General features: G+C 40.2%; 3 protein-coding genes across 3 annotated transcripts in view; 1 reads left to right on the plus strand and 2 right to left on the minus strand.

Annotated features, from left to right (window-relative positions):
- The window catches only part of LOC311289564 (uncharacterized protein), a 401792-nt gene that overhangs the window by 368483 nt on the left and 20488 nt on the right, over positions 1 to 12821 (minus strand). The window lies entirely within an intron of this gene.
- The window catches only part of LOC311289572 (period circadian protein homolog 3-like), a 293734-nt gene that overhangs the window by 198610 nt on the left and 82303 nt on the right, over positions 1 to 12821 (plus strand). The gene's annotated exons all lie outside the window — the stretch shown is intronic.
- Positions 2487 to 4794, minus strand: LOC311289095 (piggyBac transposable element-derived protein 4-like; the record flags this gene model as incomplete). Its single annotated transcript, XM_084406853.1, has 3 exons — positions 4365 to 4794; positions 3149 to 4026; positions 2487 to 3035 (listed from the first exon to the last, which is right to left on the minus strand). Exons 1-3 carry the CDS (start codon positions 4606 to 4608, stop codon positions 2487 to 2489), a joined length of 1671 nt encoding a protein of 556 aa, XP_084262979.1. The 5' UTR covers positions 4609 to 4794.

Below are 12821 nucleotides of genomic sequence, written 5' to 3' on the forward strand. Positions count from 1 at the left end.
AAATTTGGTTTGCAAACACTTTAATCAAATAATGTGCTTTTTAACAGTAATATTCCCTTTACACAGTAGGCTATCAGTTGAATTATTTATTATGAATCTCAACTTAAACATGAATGTAATCAAATCAAATATAAAACCAAAGCTATTTGCCACTGCCAGGGCATTAATATTTTATATATAAAAAAAAAAAGTTACCCTCAGTCACAATCATTAGCCTATAACAGGCACTTTTGGGCCAATTTTCACGTCATAGTTCACATGCGGGCCGGGCCTCGGGCCTGTTTAGACATCCTTTTTATAGCCTATTTTAGACATCAATTGAAAGAAGTTTTATAACCTATCAGACTGACATATGTGACTGACACACATGACAGTCTGCTCGTGCTCACGCACACGGGTTTCCCACTGCGGTCAAGCCAGCTGCCACCCCAAAGTGTCAATCTAGCCGCCGCTATATTTCGCGGTTCGCGCATACACTAGCTATTACGGTAAGACCGTCAGACCGTCATCTGGATTGAAAACAATTGATCTTCCAGCGAAGGCTATTTCACATTAATTTATCTTTCACTCTGTCTGTCTGTCTGCATCTATCTATCTATCTATCTATCTATCTATGAATAATTATGTATCTATTTATAATTATCTATCTATCGATCCATCCATCTGTCCATCCTAAAATAATAATATATTGTTGTGTCTTTACATTCAGAAAATCATAAAAAACAAAATCCTAGTTTACAGAGCCCAATTTCACCTCAGATGGAGAGCACACCTTCCCACCGTGTCACCTGCCCAGTTTCAGGACATTCTGATGTTGTATTACAAAATAAGAGCACAGTGTCACATATGAAATGACAACAGATTCTGATGTTGAATTTCACATGTAAAATTGTTTAAAGGAGTCATAATGTTGTGTTACCTTGGATACCCAAATGCTCTATTATAGTATTTTAGGCACTTCTAAAAAAGAAAAGTGGAAAAAAAATCACCACAGAGCCCCTCAGACCCTTATTTCTAAAGGCATTATTGTCTCGCGAGATCTGATGCGATGTTTTGGCTGTCGTGGACGGTCATTATAATAATGCAAATGAGGGGCGCGTTGATTGGTTGCAGGAATGTATTTTACTACTTCCAAGCAGTACAAAAACATAGACAAAATACTGCAATAGCTCAATAAATGTGACGGTACTTATTGTTAGTGAAATTGTAATCACAACCAAAGAAAAAAGAAAAAATACACCATTGCCAGATACATTCTTACAGAAGCCCCACTAACTGAAAGCTATTTTCAAACTGCATGTTTTGCATGAGTTTGGCTAATAATGTTTAGTGGTATATTGTTTTCATACTTGCATTTAAACAGTTTTAGCCACTGAGCATGGACTCCTGTACCGTCACTACTGTAGCTGCTAGTGTAAAACAAAGTGGAAAGATGTGGCTAGCATTCGTAGAGTCCATTCCCCATGTTTACCTCGAAGGTAACGTTACATACAATAGCCGCATTAGCAGTTAGCTGCTATTTGTTAACCACAGTAGAGCAATAAAAACACAGTCTTACCTTTTCAATTTCTGGCAAGTCCCTGATGGTTGGGATGGCACCTTTTCCCAAACGGAGCTTCGAGGCCAAGTTCGCCTGATACTGCCCCAAATTTGTAAAAGATTCCGGTGTAAAATGTTTAGCGCACACACCTAACGATACGCCACTTGAAAGAGTTGTTGGGACAGCGTCATTAAAAATGAATTTCATCCACTGTTCCCTGATAGTTTCGTCCGTTTTTGGTAGATAAAACACATTTGCATGTTGTTTGTGGCAGTCACCCACAGAGCATCTCAGGTGTGCACTCGATTTCTCCATCTTTCTCGAGTCAACTAAACTGAATCTGAGGGGGAGAGGGGGAGAGGGGCGGGCTTCCCGCGGCATAGGTTTGCGGTGTCCATATTTGGTATATCCTCCCCCGTCTTGACGTCAAGAAGGGGAAGAAATCAAAATCTCGTTTTTTCCTGCGCGTGCACGTGGCCTATTTTACAAACCCCGAGGTAAACAAACGCTTCACTTTTAAATATCGGCTTCCCGGCCAGTGTATAATCATTATGCAATCATAACATACATTGATTCTCGTGGAAAAGTGAAATTTCTACATTATGACTCCTTTAACACTAGAAGTCCCAGAGAGCAGCCATTTGGCTTTTCTACCTATAAAACCCGCAGGACAGCCGATGGGCTGGAAGGCTTTAGGCTAATATCCTTAATCAGCTGTGAACGGTTGCTTTTGTTATGTAAACGATGTGGGGCCATGCTGAGCCACTTCAAGGAAACTTGTGTTTCACTTTGCCATCTTAGGGAGAAATCAACACACATGTTTTTTTTTTCCTTTGTTGCTGAGATTTATTGATAAAAACAGTACAAAATAAAATAAAAAAGAAACCAACCATTTGTACACATATTTACAAATAATATTAAAAAGTGAGTGAGTACATTCCAGCAATCACTCACAATCCTGGCACTGCCATGGTATCTCCCGTCTGCATTTACCACATGTGTATCTGTAGCAGTGAACACATCGCACAGTGGCATGATTGTTCTTGCATTGGTGTTTGACCTGACACATGGCTCTTTTTCCAGGGCTAGGTGTGGAGGGTTGTGTCCGAAGCAATTGTTCTTTTCTTGCCTTCTTCGCACACATATGAGAGTTAGCCAACTCTCTTGCAAGCTCCACCAGGAAGTCCACCCGTCTTTCCTGCCTTCCGGTGCATGCTTGATACAGCACATGTGCATTCAGTGCTGCCATGTCAATCATGTTATAGAACACGGCAACTGGCCAGCGCCGTGTCCCTGTGCGGACAGTGTACTCCCGCACCATCTGGTCCATCACATCCACGCCGCACTTTGAGGTGTTGTAAAGGGTGACAGTGTTTGGCTTCCTTTTGGTGGTATTATCAGTCTGAATCACGCTGTGCACGCTGCTAAGAATGTAGACGGTCTTCTTCCGTTTGGCCGCATACGCCGTCAGCATAGCAGCAGTGGTTGAAAACACCTAATAAATAAGATAAATTGTTATTTTCATAGCACTTTTACACACAATGACACACTTGGCGGTGTTAATTCTAAAAATTAGAAACACATAAACATAGAACGAATCTTGTTGACTGTGCCGAGGATGGTGGTTTTCCGGCCAAGAAGTTTATGCGCAAGTGACAGCGATGTGAAGAAATTGTCCGTGGTAACATTTCTGCCCTTGTCTAGGAATGGTTCCATCAGCCTCATCACTACATTTTCAGACAGTCTCTCTCCACTGGGACGACTAGGGTCCTTGCCAAGATATGGGAGGACATTACAAATGTACTTGGATTTTAGGTCGCAAGCCACCCAAAACTTGATCCCAAACTTGTCAGGTTTAGTTGCAATATACTGCAGGAAACAGCAGCGAGTATTTGACGGGAAAAGCTGTTCATCAACGGTGATATGTAGACCAGGGTTGTAGGACGTGATGCAATTGGTGACAAATGATCCCCACACACTGGAAATTGCAGCAAACTTATCAGTCTTTGCTCGATCACTCCGGGTGGACCTGTCATCAAAGCGTAGGTGTCGCATGATGTCTTGGAAGCGGTTTCGCGGCATTGTTCCAATGATATGTGGGTTTCCCAGGTTTGCTGACCAGCAGTCACGTAGTGATGGAACCTTGGCAAGCCCCCGCAAGATGACAATTGCAATAAATGCCATTAGTTCAGGGAGGGCCATGAACCAATGAACATGCTCCGTTTCCTGTGCATGTTGAATAGTCCATTCTTGAATGCTATGAAGCATGTCAAGAGTGATGAAACACAGGAAGCTCTGAAGGCGACTCGAGATACTTTTCCTGGCCTTAGCCGTTGGCTCTCCATCTGCAGCGTACGCTTTTATTGGGGTGAAAGGGAGACGCGTCCCCACCTGTTCTTCACGCCACACTGTGCCATCTTTTGCTGTCTCTGTCAGGTCAGTCCCCAAACGGGCTCTCTTTTTTGGTTGAGGAGCAGTCTCCTCATCTGCAGTGTGAACAAATTCAAATTGTGAGCGATGGAAAAGTCAAATGATATCACAAATGCATGCATAGATACTAATAATAATTCCAGTATCTCCTTCTCTGTATCGGAATAATGTCTGAAATATCTTCCTGAATAAAAAGATACAACTAAAGCAAAGAAACAACTAATAATGTTTTGCACTTCAGATGGCAGTGAATGTCTGCTAAGTAGTACAAACAAAAAAGTGGACAATACAAAAAAGGCAGAGTAAATATTTATGTCACTCCACTCTGCTTTTTTGGTGTTTTCCACTTACTGGTTTGAAATGAAATAGGAAATAATATGAAATGAAACTTAACCTGAAGACAGATCAGACAGCTCTGAGTCCGAATCCGGCTGAAGTTCTATGTCTTCTCCATCTGAGTCACAAGGGTTTACTTCACTCAGGATCATTTCCAAGGCCTGCCGAGTGGTGAGTCTTGTCTGCATTTTCTTTTCTTGGAGAGGAGGTTCGTACACCACAGAATTCTTGAGGGCACTGAAGTAGTAGGCTATGTGCAGTGAGATTGTATCCACCTCAGCACAAAAGGAATTACCTCTCATTTGAGAGCAAGCTGCATGCAATTAGATGTGCTAATTCATACCTGTTTACACCTGGGCAAGACCCTACATGCCAATGTGAGACATGGTCAATCAAGTTCTCTGCTTTTAGCAGCCCTCCCTCCCCCCCACATACAAACAAGCCACCAGCAACCATTCACACACACACCCCCAACCCCCCTGCTGATTGCTCAGGTAATGACCACATTTACACATGAATTGATGCTAATGATACCCAAAAGACTAACCAGTTAGCATCCACTTGGCTAAAGGAGGGTTACAAATCTCTGGGACTTCTAGTGTTAATGGCTATTTACAAATTATTTTGAAAAATATTTAATATTACACAAATTATTTAAAGGGACACTGGAACTAACAACAATATTTTACAATAAAAATAGCATAATCTAAATAAAAATAAAATCACTTCTCTAAGGGCACAAAATGCAGTCCCAATCATTTAGTCTGGCCTGTTCCAGCTCCCCTTCAGTCATGCCCAGACACTCTTCATGGTACCACCTCTCGCAGGTATCACACTGGATCTAGAAAGTAATAAGTTGGAAATATCACTGATCTGCTACAAACACAGATCCACGGGTTAGATTGTTACTGCTTTTTTACTTTCCAATTCATCTTTCACAAGTGAAAAAAAAAAAACATACCCAGTTTGTCATAGGAGGCCCACTTCCACTTGGCTTTTTCAGTGAGCACATGGCACAGTTATTGGGCACATCAAACACTAAAAATTTTAGGTATAAACAGAAATAAATTGGTAACAAAAACATAAGGTGTTCATAGCTCAGTGTCAATGTCCTTGTTTAATTGAAAAGCCTTAAAATTTTAACATCACATGCTGCAAAGACTGCATACATTTCATTTGTTCTGTACTAAACCATAACCAACGAGTTATTCAGGTTGTTACTAAATGCAGCCTTTAAACCAGGCTTTAAAATATTGTATAACCTCTAGTATATCTATGACCAGATTACATCAATATTACTGTGCTGTTGTGTCTGTGTTTTGCCTCTAATTAACATTCTGCTTAACGCTACAAAGAACAACATTCTTTGGTCAAAAAGTTATTGGTAAAGCTTTAGATTACAGCCCGAAAAGTACTGCGTAATTACAGTGATTTTCCATTGTAACTTTCTGTTATTATAGTGTACCTATAAAGTACTTACATGTACTTATAAGGGAACAACATGTAAAGTTTGGGGAATAACGGGGTAACAACCAGGAGAATTCTTAGTTGTATTACTCTACACAACAGACAAACACTTGCTTTACAAACCTGAATCTTGCAGTATCTGGAGAGCCATCTTTTTGCGCTCTTGTGTCATTTCCTTTTTCGAGGTCCCAAAATTTAAAACTGGATCAGCCGGAAATGTCATCTAAACAAACAATAATATTTAAAAGCCTCATCTGGACTGTGTCAGACTCCAGAATATGTTAGCATTTACAATACCCCAATTATTTTGTATTCTGTAATTTTGTACTACAATGTGTATAAAATGTTGAAACCCAAACATTAACTTAATTTACAGAAAAAAACAGAGAGATCAGTATTACAACACTTCACATACCAAGATGACAATGACCCCACAGCTACTGGCATCCCGCTGGAATGGATCTTTCAGAAATCCTCCTTTCCATTTGATGTCCGCCCACTCTGTTTTGCCATGGATCGTTTTCCTCATATTTAGGTACTCACTGTATGCGATGTATTTCGCAAATATGTATTAATTAGGAAAAGAGTACAGAAAGTATGGTTTCAAATAGAAACTATATTCTACACATTTAAGAATATAGTTATTTTTATGGAAAGTCTAAGTACACCCAAATAATTTTCTTTAAATCTTAATTTCATTCCTGAGTATAGACCAAAACAAATTATTTTCATTGCTTTGCTTTTCTCAACACAACAGTCATAAGTAATCAGCTATTATCTACAAGGTATGGAATGTAAATAAAATATATTACTTTATTGTAATACAAAGTCTTTGTAATGTCTCCTTAAATATTGATATGATTAACCATTAAGCAAACTGGGGTGCGTTTCCCGTACAACGATGCAACTCGCTGGTTTAACTACCATAGTACGATGCATCTTTAAAGAAATCAACTAGCTAGTCACGACTGTTTCCCGAAACCATGGTACCTGTGTCGCAGATTCATGGTTTGAACCATAGATATCATATAAGGGCTAGATGTCTTGTCCGCGCTGCTGGCCAATGGAGGTCGACACCGCACACGGCGGCCATCTTACCACAGGGAGCTCGCTCACTCCTAACATGGTGCATGTACTTTTAAATAACCATAACTTGCTCAATTTTCTACCGATTTTCAAACAGTTTGGTTTGTTATAAACGTCTGAGATGTAGCTATGACACTGCATACATATGAATAATTATAACAATGGACTTCCATATGAAAAAATTATAGCCACGTTAATGACGTTTGTAAGAAACCAAACCGATTGTAAATCCGTCAAGAATTCAGCGAGATAAGAGGATTTGTGTGCGTGCTGATCACTCACCTTAATTCACAGAGCCCTGTGGTAAGATGGCCACCGGTGATGCCGGAAGTGACTCCGCCTTAAGACATCTAGCCTTTATATGATATCTATGGTTTGAACCACATTGGTTGGGGCTGTCGTTATGACCTTCTTCTTCTTCTTCTTCGATCTAATGGCGGACTGGTGCTATGATTACATATCGCCACCTGCTGTAAATTTGGTTCTTTTCTCTTTTCAACTGCGCTTTCTTAGTGACGATGTGGAGTAATTACGTTAGCAACTCAACATTTATTCTTTGCACAATAAAATATATACATATATAAACACAATGTTCTCTTCTCTGATCCCAAAATCTATAACTATTAATTTCACAATTTCATATTTATTAATTTCTTATTGAATATTGATAGATCAGCACAATTAAAATGAAAATAAATGATAGGTTTTAAAAACACTGTGATTGTTATACTATTGTGGACACCTGTTACAAATGCTGATAAAAAAAATCCTGGGCAGAAATCACCCAAAAAATAAATGCTGCTGGCTATGGTTATGAGCGAAGCCCAGAAGAAGTTAGAAAAAAGTGGACAGACTTCGCAAGTGTGACAAAACGGAGGGCTGCAGCACGTAGAAGGGAAGCAAAAAAGACTGGTGGGGCTATCAACTCCGTTCCTCCTGACTGCAGAGGAAGATAAAGTTTTGGCCATCCTGGGGCATGAGGCACTGGAAGGGATCCCTGGAGGCATAGATGCATGTGCGTCAACCAGGCCTTTGAATTCAAAGTTGAGCCCTGGAACATCAGGCCCCCTCCATCCTGGCCCTGGAACATCAGGCCCCCTTCAACCTGGCCCTGGAACATCAGGCCCCCTCCACCCTGGCCCTGGAACATCAGGCCCCCTCCACCCTGGCCCTGGAACATCAGGCCCCCTCCACCCTGGCCCTGGAACATCAGGCCCCCTCCACCCTGGCCCTGGAACATCAGGCCCTCTCCACCCTGGCCCTGTAACATCAGGCCCCCTCCACCCTGGCCCTGGAACATCAGGCCCCCTCCACCCTGGCTCTGTAACATCAGAACTCCTTCAACCTGCCCCTGGAACATCAGGCCCCCTCCACCCTGGCCCTGGAACATCAGGCCCCCTCCACCCTGGCCCTGGAACATCAGGCCCCCTTCAACCTGCCCCTGGAACATCAGGCCCCCTCCACCCTGGCCCTGGAACATCAGGCCCCCTCCACCCTGGCCCTGGAACATCAGGCCCCCTCCATCCTGGCCCTGGAACATCAGGCCCCCTCCACCCTGGCCCTGGAACATCAGGCCCCCTCCACCCTGGCCCTGGAACATCAGGCCCCCTCCACCCTGCCCCTGGAACATCAGGCCCCCTCCACCCTGGCCCTGTAACATCAGAACCCCTTCAACCTGCCCCTGGAACATCAGGCCCCCTCCACCCTGGCCCTGTAACATCAGCAATGAGTCCTGGTCTTGGGCTATTGCTCCCTTCCCCTGACTCCCCTCAGTCTGAGGCCTCCTCATGTGCTGGGCAATTTCATTCTGGCATTCCAAAAAACCAGCCATTAATCTCCCGCCAAAGGAGAAACAGGGGACGTTGTGGCTGCAGTGAGAATCAGGAGAGAACTGAGAGTCCCGAAGGAGCTGCAAGGCCAACATCATCAGGAGGTTATGGCCTATAGGAGGGCTACATTGGAACTCCTGCAACAACAAGCCAGCAAGCCCTCTTTAACCATGTTTCTACCAACCGACAGTAAGTGAAAATTGTGTTATTTACTCAGTATGGAAAGTTAAATCATGTGTGGCTGACAGCCATGTAATCTTTTTTTTCTTTTTTTCTCCAGATCCACAGATGTAACCCTCTTTTTTTTTCCTTTTTTTTGAGGTCCTTGTCGTGGGAGGTGGAAACAGACTGGTTCTGGCAAATGGGGCTCTGGTGAAGGTGCATGGCATTCAAAAAAAATTTTCAGTGATAAAGTTAAAACCCTTCAGCAGTTGAACTGAAATACAAATAAATAAAAAATGTTATGCCAAATATACTCTTTTGTAATATGTATTTCAAGTGCTTTTCTAATACACTGGGCATTCAGTTTAATATGAGGAAAAGAGCATACTATTGTAACTTGACTCAAAGTAGTATATTAATGCCATATAAAAATGCAGGCATTACTGAGTGAAGCTGAAGCATGTTTACCATGCCATGTCATCCTTTATTAAATACCTGAATAATGTGACCAAGCCTGATAATGAAACATATGGAATGGAACTTTTATTTTGAAGTGGTAAGCCACCATCACATAAACCATAAAGTAAATGAAAATGTTGTTAATTCACAACATTAATATCATCAATGACAATATAAGCCAAACATAACACAAAACACTCTTAAGTACTTAGACCATTCTTAAGAGAAGAATGAAAAATATGAAATAACAGAATGACAACAGCCTATTTTAAAACAAATCAACATATACAATATATTAATCTTGTACCTTATTACTATAACAAATCAAAGATGGTAATAATTAATTGTAGTAATTAAATTAATTTAATTTAGAATGATTATTAGCTAAGGTCTAACTCTGGTGCATCAAAAGCAGATGTACTAATGCCTCTCCTAATAAAACAGTGTGTGTTTCAAGTGCTCAACGATGGCAGCTTTACAAAGATTCTTACAGCTGGAGCACAGAAGGCGACTGAGAAGTCAGTCAGCTTATATAAATGCCCACATAAGGACACATTTTACCCCTCTTGACTCACTATCTGATGATGCAATTATAAGAAAATTCCGTCTTCCAAGGACCAAGATCCTTGAATTATTTCAGATAGTGAAACCACACCTTCAGAGGGCGACAAGAAGAATCTACGCCTTAAGTCCAGAGGTGCAGTTGTTAGCTACACTGCGTTATTTTGCTGTTGGAAGTTTTATGGAGGTGGTGGGTGATGGCCTGGGGCTCAGCAAGTCTTCAGTCAGCAAAACTGTGACAACAGTAACACCTTTGCTTTTACAGCTGATGAAGAGCATCCTGGTTTTCCCCAAAACTCCGGAGGAAATACAGCTGGCCAATCAACAATTCTATGATATTGACAACATCCCCAGAGTGATTGGCATCATTGATGGCACCCTAATCCCAGTATTAAGCCCTAAGGTAAATGAGCCATTGTACATTTGCAGGAAGGGCTATCCTGCCATTAATGTTCAAGTAGTGTGTGATCACCAGGGAATGTTCACTGACATTGTGGCAAAATGGCCTGGAAGCACACATGACTATTTTGCATGGGCCAATTCTGCAATTTGCCAGATGGCTGAAGAAGGTGGCTTTGGTGATAGCTGGCTCCTGGGAGACAGCGCCTCTACCTCTTGATACCTGTGCAGCATCCAGCCACCATTGCAGAGGAAAGGTTTAATCAGGCCCATGGAAGGACACGCTCTATAGTGGAGAGGACTATAGGACTGTGGAAACAACGTTTTCGCTGCATCAGCAAGTCCAGTGGTGGCCTGAAGCTAAACCCCAACAAAAGCTGTTCTGTTATTGTGGTTTATGCTAATTTATGTTATGCTCCAACCTTTAGGGCTTATGTTACTGGAATAAATTCTTTAGCTAGAGGGAGTTCAACATCCATTAGTTAAAGAAATATTACACAATGTCCATATAAAAAAGATTACAAAGTAATAAAACCCTATGGGCATTAACATACACCATGAAAAACAAACATATATGGATTATAAATTATACTAACAGTATAAACACCTTAAAGTATACAAACAATTTAAATGGAGAGAGGTGGACCCCTTATTAGTAGGGAGGGAACGAAATCTCTTCAGTGCTGCAAAACTACAGGCAAATAGCCATAGAATGTGGCTTGAGGATGTAATGAGTCATTCAAAGAAAACCTGAATTTTTTGGCTGCATGAATGAAATCAGCTTTCTCTGAGTAACTTTTTGAGGGATCTACCAGGTACACAGTGTGGTTGACCGCATTTATGTACTGAAAATGAAAAGTGGGGAGAATGTACATCTTTTGATAATATTCCAGACACTGTAAATAATGACAGATCTTATTCAGCTACTCACCAGAAGTTTCCAGTGGACCCTGTTGATCTTCACAAATGAAACAATTGCCTGGTAATTGTTCAAGTTGACCTAATGAAGAAGATAAATAATAATTACCTTTGCATTTTAAACCATCATTAAGTATATTTACCTTTTTAAAGCAAGATGGAAAGCAGGCAAATTTGTTATGTAATTTTGCAATAGACTATGTATTATTTTTCACGTGTAAGCCTTATAATATTAGTCCCTGCAAACACACACACACAAATTTGCATATTCCCACTATAGACCAGCCACTGTGATCACCTTTGACAAACTCTGCCGGGCAATCTGCGTGCTGTCCCCAGTCAGAATCCCCCATGCTGTGTAGTGATGGAGAATGTATATGGAGTTCCCCATCTCCAGTTGATTGACAGCAAGACGAAACAGGCCTTCAGTTATCTACATAAGAAATGTTGGGGAAATGTTTTTATTTATTTTAAGTTGCATTATAAATTAGGAATATAATGTTAAGATGACATCAAACATATATGTTTCAATTATAACGATACGCAATTAAAACGGCATTTTACCCTGTAACATCAGTCAGATTTGCTGTAATTTGTGAAAATTTGTATTTTTTAATGTGTTGTATTACAACCATTCATTTCAATATTTTAATTTTTAAACTAAAAAACACATGGGTAACTAACCATGTTTATGATAAAACATTACAATAATTGTCCATCATTAATTAGTATCTGTAATGCAGGACAAATGATTACTTCTATATTAACAGTTAAGCTAACACTATTTAATAATATGAAAATTAGATTAACTAATCAACAATTAATAGTCAATATAGGACTGAGGTAGTTAATTAATTAATAATTAATTAAAGGTGCTGTATGTAACTTTTTTTTATAAAATGAATCCTTTTTTTATTGCCCATCTCTGAAGGGGTAGTGATCACACATTACAATGATCCACTTTTCGTGTTTTGCTATTACCTCTGAAGGCCAGTATTCCTATTTCTATGTGAAGTCTCCGGGTCGGATTTTCCGGATGTGACGTGCATGCGCGCTTCCGAGCCTCTCCGTTTTATATATACAGTCTATTGCGACGGCACTGCCCATACAGAAATGTAATATATGTCAATATATGTAAATTACATATATAATATCAGTTGGGGCGGAACGTAAAAAAAAAAAAAAGTACATCACAATAAAGTGTATTGTGATTGTGTTGTCACTAAACTTAATAAAATTCTGTTTAGTTACCAAATGTTTTGACAATGTCTACATGGTACAATGACTGGTATGCTACTGTTTTTATTATTGCTTTCACAATTTTAATTAAATTCTTGTGATTTGATTCTGATCTTGATTCAATATCGATTCCTTTGGATAAATACTAGGTACAGTAGATACACGTTAATTTAAAGCCCTGTCAGATGGTATTATTATTAAAGGTTAAAAATAACATCTCAAATTAAACAATGCGGTTTTTTATAACAGCATTATAATATTTTAATGATATAGGTAAAGATATAATAAATATATAGTGTAGTTATCATATTTGGCGAAATACTCCTCTCTACTGCAATTATTTTAAAAGTCCAACTAACGTGCTATGGTCATTAAATGGCTTTCCAGAGGTAAAT

This window comes from Rutilus rutilus (genome assembly GCF_951802725.1).
Source record: "Rutilus rutilus genome assembly, chromosome: 4".
Lineage (NCBI taxonomy): Eukaryota > Metazoa > Chordata > Actinopteri > Cypriniformes > Leuciscidae > Rutilus > Rutilus rutilus.